This window comes from Myotis brandtii, unplaced genomic scaffold (assembly GCF_000412655.1).
Source record: "Myotis brandtii unplaced genomic scaffold, ASM41265v1 scaffold191, whole genome shotgun sequence".
In the NCBI taxonomy this organism is placed as follows: Eukaryota; Metazoa; Chordata; class Mammalia; order Chiroptera; family Vespertilionidae; genus Myotis; species Myotis brandtii.
Genome location: NW_005357115.1, coordinates 3,704,869 through 3,717,638, shown reverse-complemented (window position 1 = coordinate 3,717,638; position 12,770 = coordinate 3,704,869). Strand labels below are relative to the sequence as shown.

The 12,770-nt window shown below is 47.9% G+C and overlaps 1 protein-coding gene and 1 pseudogene across 4 annotated transcripts in view; one reads left to right on the top strand and one right to left on the bottom strand.

Moving 5' to 3' along the window:
* Nucleotides 1–3,694: 3,694 nt before the first annotated feature.
* Nucleotides 3,695–12,770, bottom strand: part of MTA3 (metastasis associated 1 family, member 3) — a 121,506-nt gene continuing 112,430 nt past the window's right edge. For 2 of the 4 annotated variants that reach the window (XM_014538452.1, XM_005864756.2), the window contains exon 17: nucleotides 3,695–4,387. In XM_014538452.1, the coding sequence (XP_014393938.1) occupies nucleotides 4,362–4,387 (26 nt within the window). In that variant the 3' untranslated portion in view covers nucleotides 3,695–4,361. Of the gene's footprint in view, nucleotides 4,388–5,165; nucleotides 5,240–12,770 lie in introns of all 4 variants that reach the window. The other 2 variants (XR_001361820.1, XR_001361821.1) reach the window with 2 other exon arrangements.
* LOC102257076 lies at nucleotides 6,724–7,209 on the top strand (annotated as a pseudogene).

Sequence of the window (12,770 nt, the reverse complement as noted above, 5' to 3'; positions counted from 1 at the left end):
ATGTGCTTATGTCTTGCTTCTCCGGAAACTCTGGAAACTTGGACTGACAATCTCTCTCTCCCTCTCTTGCATCTCTGTATCTCTCTATCTCTATCTCGCAATCTCTCAGTCTCTCACAAATGCCAGCAAACAAGAGTCACAAACAGGTGTTCCTCCCAGACGTGGGCTGGAGCAGTCCCGAGTGAGCCTGCAATGGCCCAGCACAGCAACTGAGGCAGAGTCTACCCAGCCGGCCGACAGGCTGGGACCAATGAGATACGCACTAGAGAATAACGTTTCCAGGCAGGCGCCAGCACTCGGCCTGGGAAAGAAAGGGAGAATGCAGGGCATTTGGGTCAGGCTCCCTTTGCCTTTTAAGTCACCTCAGACATTTTTATTTCTGCCTTTCAGGCCCGAGGAGGACGGTATGAGAAGAAGGTGCTGGGCTTCTGTTTGTGGAACATGCAGCTCCTGTGTCCACTTCTTTTGCACAGGAGCCTTCCCCATGCACAGGGCACAGCACACGCCCTCAGCTCACACCCCATGGCTGGCACTGGGCAGAGCAGTGCAAGGTGGTTGATGGGCAAACGGCTGTCTGTTGCTCCTCATACCTCCAGGTTTGGGGGACACAGGGTCAAAGGCCACCTATCGGAGTGACCTGGCCTCACAAAACCTCCATTTGGCTTATGAGACAGCAGAAGATGCAAACCCTGAGAGTCTAGGCATGTGGGGACATCAGGTCACTGGCCTAGCCTATGCCTCCCCAAGGCCCTCAGAGCTACGCAGGGGATGCAGCACCCGAGACCAGGAGCGCCTGATGCCAGGGCTGTGTGCACCCAGCTGGACAGCTGAGCCACTGCCCCAGCGAAGGACAGCATAAACCAGGCATCATTTCCCGAAATTGATTGGAAACACGATTGATCAGTAGATGGCAGCTACCTACAGATAGACGGTGCACACTAATGTCGCTCTCCGAATGAATGGTCCTGGGGAAACACTTCTGACCACTGATGCATGTTCGGGGTCACTGTTCTCCGGCAGGGAAACCAGAGATCGGGGGAGAGACATGGGCAGGGGGGACAGATACCTGGGTCACAGCTTTCCTGAGGGCCATGGTGAGGTGGGGCTGCTACCTGGGTAAGTTCCCCCAAAGGAAAACAGGGACAACTGCTAAGAATAAAGGCTTTCTCCCTCCCTCCCAAACGCACGTTCCTCTCTGGGTAGAGTGAAAAAAAAATCTATAAAAACCCAGGGGCAGTTCCTCTGTCTCCCCTCACCGGGACCTCAGGACAGCATGGGGCATGAACACCAGGCTCGGACATGATACAGAGCACATGTCCTAGCCTGGTTACCCTCAGACCTGCTCCTTGCCCTTCCCAGCTCCGCTGAGTGGTGGGGAGCTGACCGCTGAGCTTGCCTGTCCCGGGCCCCCAGGTCGGCTCGCTTCCAGCTGGGTGTAGCTAACAAGTGGCACCTGCAGAAATCGGGAAGCTACACGCTAGGGAGAATCAGGCCATTTCTCCCGTCTCTGCCTGGGGGATTGTTTCTGGCAAGGACCGTGCCTCCTGTGGCTGCAGCCCCTGCAGGATAGGCCCCCTATGGTCCCAGGTTCCTCCCAGTGTTCCTGCGCCCCAGGCTCTAGTAACAGGGCCTCTCCCCTGTGTCCCATCAGCCTTCCAACTCACCTCTGGATTGTGCCCCCCCCCCACTTCCGTTTGGCCTCGCAGCATTTCTTGTTTCTGTGCTACAATTACCTGGATTAAAACCCCTCTGTTTTAATACTTAGAGAGGCTTCTGTTTTCCTGGTTGGACACTGACACAGAAACTGGGCTGTGGGCAAGGTGGACTTGTGAGAGGCGAGCTAAAGAGCCAGTCTGGTGTCCTCCTCTTTTGCACCCCATCTAGGATAGGAAATTGGGGGTTCGGAGGGGTATGCTAGAGAGGGGAGATGACTTGCAGAGCTTCTGGGATCTCATCCAAGGGAGCACAGACCAGGCTCAGCACAGCACCCACTGCGCATGTCGGCTGTGGGCCATGCAGACAGACTTATGTCCACCCACAAGCTCATTGCACAACACTGCACACCACTGACACATACAATGGTGACGCGGTGGCCCCAGGAAGGGGGTGGCAGGGAAACCCTGTCAGCACCAAGTGCTCAGACCAGCAAAGGCCGTCGGAGGCTCCTTGGCGTCTTTCCGCTTCCCTGGAGTGTTCACTCGAATGCTACGGGGCTTTCCAGAGGTGAAGTGAGAGCATGAGATCTTACTCAACATCCTCTTCGTAGGAGGATGGGGCTGCAGAGCCAGCTCTGACTACAAGGCGGAGGAAGAGCTTTCTTGGTACACGTGGCTCACACGGAGCTGCACCTGTGCCAGAGACACATGTGCCCCGGAACTGGGGTGGGCCTCCCCGTTCCTCCCTCAGACCTGGCCTGGCCCCGTCTCCACTTCTCCTGGGCCTGGTAACCAGGCAGAGAGAATGAAGCTGGAGCAGCGTCACGGGCAGCTCACTGCTTCTCTGACAGACAGGGCGTGGAGAGACAGCTTTCCCGTGTCTCTCAAGAACACACCACATGGTATGTGCTGTGGAGCCAGTCCCCCCCACCCCCAGGTCTTTTCTGAAGGGGCTTCTCTTGGGAAACCCTAAGGACAAGACCTGCCACCTCCTCCCGCTCCCTGAGCTCCTCTGACACGGGCCCACCCGAGGAGCCCCAAGCCAAGACCCAGAATAGCCCAAGAGTTGGCAGTGGTGAGAATGTCCCCGGGTCACCCCCACAGGAGCCTAAGACGAGAGCCAACTCCTCCTCAGGAGAGAAGCCACCGTGACTGCAAAACCAGAAAAGGAAAAGGCAGCTCAACTCCAAGCCTCGCCGTCAGCAGCATGCATCATCACATCCTCTCTGCAGGCGGCACCCAGCTCTGAGGATCTGGACATCGAGAATGTCACGGTCATTTTAGTGATACTTCACTCTGCCTGGGGACTGAGGGGGTGGGATCAACTCAATGGCAGCCACTCTGTCCTGCAACCGCCTGGCTGTTTGGGGCACCTACCATCAGCTGCCCAGCTGCCTCCCAGCTGCAGACCCCATGGACAGCTGGGAGGCCAGACTCCAGTTTTCTCCTGGTGCTGTGACCGGGTGCTCTGCAGCCTTGTCCCTGCAAACGGAGGGCAGGGGAGTAGCCAGACTTCACATCTGCTCGGGGAGCCAGGGGGGCACCAAGTTCCTGGCCCTGCAGCTGTATGCACAGAGCATGGAGCACAGTCTGTGGTGCCATCGAGGGCTGGTGCTGACAGCAGACAGGAGCCCAAGCCAGTGGAAACCAGGCTGCAGGCAGGTCTCCTGGGGGCCAGGCACAGGTGCTCACAGAAGCGTTTGGGCCGGAAGGGTGAGGACTCATGGTGTCCTATTCTCAGACCCACCTGCGAACCCAGCTCTCTCACTTCACCTTCCGTGATCAAATAATTCCATCTGCTTAAAATAGAGCTGGGTGATCTGTAACTTGTTGAAAGAGCAACCTGGCTGCAATGCCCCGTCGGCTGGTCTGGCCGTATGCGAATGGGACAGCATGCAAATGGCTTGTCACAGTGATAGACATGCTTGGCTCAGTGTAAACACTTGCTCCAGTGGGAGCTGTCAGGGACCAAGCAGAACCAAGTAGAACACCAGCTTCTCTTCAGTGACAAAATACAGACAATATGAAGAGTCACAGGCTTCCCAAAGACACTTTTCTTATCATTTGTCAGGACCTCGGGTAAGTCTGTACCTTGGAGGGGTAGGGAAGGGATCAAATATAGGATGCAGGAGGTAAAGAGGAAAATTTCCCCATTAAAAAAAAAAATTACTATGAAGCCGATTGAGAAAAAGCCAGTGACAGTAACAGCGAGGACAAGGGAAATGTGAATTGCATAAACACTGGCACACCTGTTAAGAAAAATCCATTCAGAAAGATGCCATGTCCCTCCTGTACACGGTCATACAGCTTACAACAGAGCTGAGCTGGCGCATGCAGGGCAGCAGTGGCTCGGAGCTCTCAGCCGCCCTCCTGCTCCAAGAGCTGCTGTGCAGGGATGCAGGGTGCGGAGAAGGGAGGAAGTGGAGTGGCTCCCTCTTGCCCTTAATTCTCAGGCAGGTCTCTCGGGGACAGCGAGGTCTCTGAGGAAAGCGAAGTGACACTGATTCACACAGGGAGACTCAGCTTTTGGGACGTGCACTCCTACAGTTTCTTCCCCCTCCCCCCTCATCGAGTCTCCATGGGGTGTGCATGGAGGTCTCCCACTGAAATGTACTGGGGATGGGGCTGCCTCCTTCCCAGGCACGGCCATGAACAGCAGCAGGGCAGTGGAGCAAGTCTTGGATTACAGGATGAAACAGGGGTAGCTCAGTCTGACACGCAGCATGTGAGTTCTGGAAAAGGAAAGAAAAAAGGTCAGAGTTAAATGAGTTCCGACGGCAGACGAAAAGTGAGGAGGGATGGAATCAGCCCTCCCACCAACATGGCAACCTTCGAGGGAAGGAGGCTGGGCATGAAGTCAAATAAAAGCTCACAATGCAGTTTAAGGCTGGACCAAAGGAAACTTTAATTGAGGCCAAGAAAATATGTGAATAATACTGAAGTGTTAAAAGCTGGGTTTTGGATGGGCAGATTGAGTCATCACTGCAGGTGCAATCCCTCACCTGGCCAGTGCTTATCTGCTTATCAGACTGCCATCATGGAACTTCTGTGACCAGAGGCTAAGGGACGGGGCGCACACTAAGGGGGGAGGAGGCACCACCGGATCTGAGGTAAGCATAATTAACCATAAGGATGTGGGCACTCAGATGCTAGAAACACAATTTTTTTGTAGGAGGGGAATAAACTTCAAACATCCACAGGGTCCCTCATTCTCACCCTCTCCACTTCCCCCAAAGACCTTCAACTCTCCTGTCCCAGAGCTGGGCACCTACAGACTCTCAGGAGAAATGAGTAAATGAAAAGCAGAAGTGGCTGAAAACCACATCATCACCATCTGGCATTATCAGTGGGTTGTGAAACCTTTGGCTTGGTTATTAGGAAAGTGGCGGGGAGGGAAGTGGGGCTTGTTTGCTGAGATGGGGATCAGGGGGTCCGGCCACGGTGGCACTCGGCTGTTCTTGCCCATCATGCACGCCACCTGCAGCCAGCAGAGAACACGGGGACGCTCACCTTCACAGCCTCCCGCCCTCCTGAGGAAGGTCTGCAGGCCGGAGCAGAGCTGCGCCTTCACTTCAGGAGCCTTTCTAGAACAGGGGAGATATATGTGCACAGCCTGGTATTTGGTAGGGCTCAGCAGATACGTGTTCAATAAAAACCCAGGTAATTCAGTTAGGACTCGGGCTAACCTTTGCTTTATGGAGCCTACTGACAATGTAACGGACTTATTTAACTTTCATCAGAACCTTGTCTAGGTGAGAAAGGTTAGGAAACCTCTCAAGGTCACACAGCAAGTAAGTTGAGGAATCAAGATTTGAACCCAGATCTTAATTCAGATCAAGTTTCTCCTACGACACCAAGCTGCCTATTCTATATCCAGCCCAGTAAGAGCAAACTATCCTCTTCAGTGTCTGAATTAATGGCTAAATATGTCATTACATTTCAGAAGCCTCCCTCTCTCTCTCTCTCTCTTTCTTTTTCTTTTTCTTTTTTTTTGGGGCGGGGGGGTGAGTCCTGTCATTCATTTATTTGTCCAAACCCCAATGGAATTAAGCCATCTGCCAGAAGAGCTACCTGTAATAGTTTTCCAAGTGTCTGGTCTGCCATGGTAAACTGTGCTTTCATCTCTTTATACTCAACTTATCTGCTCCAGTTTCCAAAGCAACCCTCTCCCCACAGCATCTCGGGATCTGGCATCCAGGTTCACATCAGCCTTCACCAAACTGGCCATGGCTTTACGTTGGGATATGTCACCTCTCTGCATTCCAGGCTGAAGAAGCCCAATGCTTATCACCTGCCCTCCGAAGGCTATCACTTCACTCCCGGCTGCTCAGGCCTCACTGCATTTCCTTGAAACAAGAATGAGAGCCACAGGCAGCAGACACAGAGGCCCCCAGCAGGGCAGCCCTGGCAGAGGCCCTAGGAAAAGATCTACCCGGGGCAGAGAGTGACCCACAATCCAAGTACGTGCCCTTGACCTGGAATCAAACCTGAGACCTTTGAGTGTGTGGGCCAACACTAACCACTGAGAACACCGGCCAGGGCTGGCTGAGTTTTGAACTACCGTGGGCAGGTGAGACTGCAAGAAGCCCAGTGGGAAACATCTGCTGGAAGGCTAAAGGAGGCCAAGCAGCAACCTCACAGTTGTCCAGTGCTGAGAAGACAGAGTTCAGAACTCAAGTTCTGCAAAGTTAGAGGGATGGGCAAACAACTTGGTTTTTCTATTGAAATCTCATGGGACTAAGAAAAAAAACTAACATAAACCAGATCTAATACAGCTTTAAACCAAGCCCCTACATAGTCGAGATGATCTGCCAACTTAATTGCTTTCTAGAACAAAATTCAATATTCTGCGGAGGAAAATAACAGAAGCCAGAGTCTCTACAACTTTATATCCACACTGACCAGCATTCATTAAAAATTATTAGACCTGAGAAGCAGGAAAATGCAACCCATAACCAAATAAAAGTTAACTGGAAGATGACTAAAGGATGATTCAGATGTTAGAATTAGCAGATATGGACTTAAACTATTTACTATATATTTATGTTAAAGAATCTATAGATCTTACAGCTCGGCCACCGACATGCCATCCAGACTGAGGAAGGCCTGAAAACTTCAGGGCCACGTGAGCCACGGCCACAGCCACATCGGCAAGCACAGGAAGCACCCGGGGCAGGGGGGAGGGGGAGGTAATGCTGGTGGCTTGCATCATCACAGGATCAACTTTGACAAATATCACCCAGGTTACTTTGGGAAAGTCGGTATGAGGCATTACCACTTAAAGAGGAACCAGAGCTTCTGCCCAACTGTCAACCTTGATAAACTGTGGACTCTGGTCAGTGAGCAGACATAGGTAAATGCTGCCAAAAGCAAGACTGGAGCTGCTCCTATCACTGATGTGGTGCAATCAGGCTACTACAAAGTTCTGGGGAAGGGAAAGCTCCCAAAGCAGCCTGTCATTGTGAAGGCCAAGTTCTTCAGCAGAGTAGCTGAGGAGAAGATTAAGGGTGTTGGTAGGGCCTGTGTCCTGGTAGCTTAAAAGGGGGAAAGATAAAAAAAAAAAACAAAAAAAAAAAAAAAAAAAAAAAAAAAAAAAAAAAAAAAAAAAAAAAAAATCTATAGAAAAATCTGGATATAATGGGTGACAAGATGATGTATCTTAGAAGAAATATAAAAGAACTAAATGAAAATTCTAAAACTGAAAAATATAAAATCTGAAATAAAACCATTTGTTGGATGGAATTAAAAGCAGATTTAATACTATGGAAGAAATGAGTGAACTTGAAGATAAATCTCTAAAAATTATTCAAACTGACAAAGGGTACATACCATATGACTCCATTATATAAAATTCTAGAAAGTGTAAACTAATCTGTGGCAACCAAAAGCAAATCCGTGGTCACCTGGGAGGGGTGGGGGAGATGGGGAGGAAGGGTGACTAGAAAGATTATAAAGGGTGCAAGAAAATGTCTGAGGGTGATGGATAAGTTTATTATCTTGATTGCTGTCATGGTGTCTATATATGTCAAACTTGTCAAATTGTATATTTAAAAATGTGTATAGTTTACTGAAGGTCAATTATGCTTCAATAAAGCTATTTTAAAAAGAAATGATAATGGAAAATGGCTCTTTAGGGTTTTTAAAAAATCTGTGCTGGAACAGCATGCGCTGCCTTTAGAGATACTATAAGAATCATTCTACTTTGAGTTTAATAAAACTAAAAAAAAGTCATTTAAAAAAATGAAAACAAGAGGAGGCACTAGCTGGTTTGGCTCAGTGGATAGAGTGTCGGCCTGCAGACTGAAGGGTCACAGGTTTGATTCCAGTCAAGGGCACGTGCCTGGGTTGCAGGCTCAATCCCCAGTAGGGGGCATGAAGGAGGCAGCTGATCAATGATTCTCTTTCATCGTTGATGTTTCTATCTCTCTCTCCCTCTCCCTTTCTCTCTGAAATCAATAAAAAATATATTTTTTAAAAAAATTTAATAAAATAAATAAAAACAAGAGGAAAAGAAAACTGTTGTGGTCATATTAACATCAGACAAAATAGATTTCAAGACAAGTAGTATTAACAGAGAGAAAGATCATTTCATAATGATAAAATAGTAAAAAAGACAAAAATTCCAAATACATATATATTCAATAACAGAACTTCAAAATACATGAAGCAAAATTTGACAAACTAAATAGACAAGTCTGGTTGGAGTATAACATTTAGAAAGTCTCCAGAAAGTAGAGTAAAAAGACAAGAAAACCAGAGAACCAGTGCAGGAGGTCCAGTATCTACTGTCTTAACGATTTTTCTGCTGACTGCTCTCAGGTGCCTTCAGGTGGTCGGCCCTACTCCCTAGGACTTATTCTCACCATGCGCACTGACTGCCCCCAGAGGCTCCTACAGGCACTCGGGGAAGCTGCCATAGGACTGTCAGGAAAATAGTCTTCTCAGATATCCTCTTTAGGAACCGCCATCTGACAAAGTTGCCTTCAAGCCTGCTCCTCATTTTACATTAATTATTTTTCATATTCATTAATATGTAAATAGTTGCTAATAAAAAATATTTGGTTGAGTGAGAATACATAGATTATAACTCAGATGGTTTCTGAGCTTAAAGAGTGCTCAACCATCTGGAAGGGAAAAAAAGAAACAGGGAAAGAGCAAGGTTGAGAAGCTCAAAATGAACCCAATGGGGGACCCAAATCAACGAGAGTGGGACGAATTTTTCCATTTCCATTGCCCTGGGGACTCTGCAGTTCCAGAAGACTTCTCACTCCTTCACTGGGACCCAAAGAGACTGCTCAGGGGGTGCCTAAATCTGTTTGGGGGATTGGTCTTTACTGCCCTGGGGCGTCTAATACTGATGTCCCAGTGGCTTGCTCAGACATTTGTGCCTGTTCTTTTGATGGATGAGTTGAATCTATTCCAAAGAAGAGTGTTTTTCAGGGACCAAATCCCCTCCCTCTGCTGTTTCTTCCCTTTCGTTTCCCAAGCATCTAAAAAACCTTGGGACCTGGCTTTCAAGTCAAAGGTTCACTTTCTTTCTCAAAGGTTCACCTTCTACGTGTCACTGAGAATGGAAGTACATAGGGATAGACTGGCTTAAAAGGTTTCCTGTAATGACCCTTGCAGGTAAACAGAGACACTTTTCGAGGAGGCCAGAGCTGGCCCTCAAGTTGAGGACCCTTGCGTAACTACCATGGACTTCTGTCACCCTTCTAAGACCTCCACAATACTGGGAGGGTCACTGGTATAGACCTCTTACAGCTCACACGCTAGTACTTCCCTCAGGGACAGGAAAGAGGTATTTGATTATTAGTAAACCCAGGCATGGTCCAAGGGGTGGCTAATTTGGCATCCTACCAGAATATACCAAAACACCAAGTTGTGGATTACTCATGCCTAACGTACTTGAGTCTGTCTTCCTCTACAAACCCATCTCAAAGCTTCACACAGGATGAGGGAACATCCTTCCACTGCTCTCAGATAATGCTTCAACTTTCCTGACCTCTTCTAGATACATTAGGTACTCTGCTATAATTGCTTCACATTCAGTAAACCCTGCAGCCATAAGGATCCATTTAAAAAAATACTGGGGAAGGGGGGGGGGTGCACCTTGAAGGTACTTTTATGTACTTAACCAGGTTATATAACATTACACCTTGAGACAAGCAGACCAGAGGTCAGTCTAGGGTACTCAATGTTCTTCCATAAACAATGTTTTGGAAAATTCAAAAATATTATAATCTTTGGAAATGGCATAAAAATTTTGACAGAAGGCAGGCTAGGCTGAAGCATGCCTAGGAGAGCCATCAGCTGTTCCTGGCCGTCTATTTTTACTGGGATTTGTGAAGACAGCAGATGCAGTCCCTGAGCTCTCTCACTGGTACCATGGTCCTCACCACCACCCATCTCCCAGGGTTGGAATGCAAACAGTTGGAACTGTTGAGTCACTGATTTCAGAAACAAGTCACCAAAAGGACAGTCTTCACACCCCAGATCATAATATTGTACTTAGAGACATCCATGTTAGATATTCTCTCTACATGGGAGATTGAGAGAAATAATATTACTCAATGTAGAAAACAAATAAGAAAAAAATTAGATTTACAGTGGACTCACATACCCCAGGGGAAATAAGCCAGAGGAGAGCAGATTAAAAAGAAGCTTATTGTACAATTCATCAATTTCCTAGGCTCAGATGCCCTGACTCTGTCCCACTGAAATTACCTCTCTTCTGAGCCTGTCGCTTTAGTTTTCCTGACACACTGAGTAGTACCCCTGGGACCAAAGCTGTCATCTCAGAAAAGGCTTAAGGACAACTTCAGTTGATGCTCCCTTGGTCTATGTCACTATACAGCACAATCTGTTCTCAGCGGTCCCCACTGATGGAGACTTGGTAGCAGTCCTCTTGTCCCTGCACAGCAGAATGAAAGATCTGATTGACCACAACTCAAGCATCTGACAGCAGGGGGCAACCAAGGACATCTTCTTAGCGGGTCAGGAGAGGATGAGAGATGCCTGCACAGCTCATCTGTCCCTCTTCTCTCTGGTTGTTTTTCCTGACTCAGCCTTCACTCTGAAAAAGATTCCACTGTCTCAGGATCATGATGCCCCACCCCCTCTACTGTAGGGTCTCTAATTACAGGGGCCTGCAGGAAGCTAGGTGAGTCTTCTCTATAATCCTAATTTCCAGTCTTCAATAAGCCTCTAGATAACTTAATCAAGGGCACTTTCTCTTTATAGATACTGGCCTCCTCTGATGTGCAATCATTTACCTTCAAGCAAGTGCATGAGTCATTTTTGAGAACCATACTCTTAGGTAAGGAAGCGATGTAGTTTTAAGGAAAGAACTGACACTATTTTTATATAACTCACATATGACTACGAAAACTTTGGTTGATATCCTAAAATTTCCCAAAATAATAACAGTCCTCCTTTAAAGGAGGGGATGGAATCTTAACACTTAATGAGCATCTACTACAAATTAGAGTTGGTGCTGGGAATAGCATATACTTTAGTTTAAACACATTTCACCTAAAGATGATTCTGTGAATTTTCTCTTCTTCCTTTTTTCTTTCCTCTCTCTGAAACTAATATAGCTTCTATGCCCTAAGTTCCAAAAAAAAGGAGGGGGTATAATATGGGCAGAGAAGTTTCAGAGAGGCAGGAAAAGAAGGTGAAGGCCTTTATTAGACAACTAGAGGCCCGGTGCTCGAAATTTGTGCACTTGGGGGGGGGGTCCCCTCAGCCCAGCCTGCGCCCTCTCACAGTCCAGGAGCCCTCAGGGTATGCGACTGCCGGCTTAGGCCTGCTCCCCACTCCCCAGGGAGAGTGGGCCTAAGCCAGCAGTTGGACATCCTTAGCACCACTGCGGAGGCGGGATAGGCTCCTGCCACTGCCACTGCACTTGCCAGCCATGAGCCTGGCTTCTGGCTGAGTGGTGCTCCCCACGTGGGAGCACATTGACCACCAGGGGGCAGCTCCTGCATTGAGCGTCTGCTCCCTGGTGGTCAGTGCATGTCATAGCAACCAGTCGTTCCACTGTTCGGTTGATTTGCATATTAGCCTTTTATTATATAAGATGATGGCTTATACTTTACAGTCTGAACAAAGAAAAACACCTTCTACATTCCTCTCTATATTCACAAACACACCCATCTCCTACACACAGAAAACTAAACACCTCTCAGGTACATGCTGCACTCAACACACCAATCTGGGTCCTTATTGGCCCAGGGGAAACAACACTGGCCTTGAAGTCTCAATCTCATCCCTGCTACTGGCTAGCTGTGTGACTTTGGGCAAATCCCTTAACTTCTCTGAGCCTTTTTCAGTTTTTTCATGTTTAAAATGCCAGTTCCAGATGGGTACTAGACCTATAAAAGTCTAATCACTAGTGTAACTAAAAAATAAAAAATTTTAAAATAACAAATAGACTTAACTGGTTTGGCTCAGTGGATAGAGCGTGGGCCTGTGGTCTGAAGGGTCCTGGGTTTGATTCCGGTCCAGGGCATAAAACTAGTTTGCGGGCTCGATCCCCAGTGTGGGGCGTGCAGGAGGCAGTCGATCAATGATTCTCTTTCATCATTGATGTTTCTATCTCTCCCTCTTCTTTCCTCTTTGAAATCAATAAAAATACTTTTTAAAAAATAAAATAACAAATAAAAAAAATGTAGGTTATAACACTTAGCTCATGAAGTGTTTACAAAATCAAGTCATATAAAAGTGAAGAATTTTTAATCATTATAACACTTCCCTAAGGCAAACAAATTCTGTGCTTCACAGAGGAAAAAACAGGTTTAAAGAAACCAAGTGATTCATCCAAGGCCACACAGGAAATAATCAGAGATGTCAACAATGAATCCCATCTGACTGCAAACGCTCGGATGTCCAGGCACCGCCTCCTTCCCACTGCTGCCCTTTCTTTGGGCTCCTGGACACAGAAAGGCTTTCCAGTTACGTCTCCTCCATCCTGCTCTCAGGACCTTCTCCACTCACAGCCACTTGGAGCTAACCAAGCAGGCAGGTGGGTTGGTTTGCTGGCAATAAAAATGTCACCAAAGCATCTGTAAGTCTGAAAAGGAGGGACAGGATTTGGAAAGCACCGTGACTGCGTGT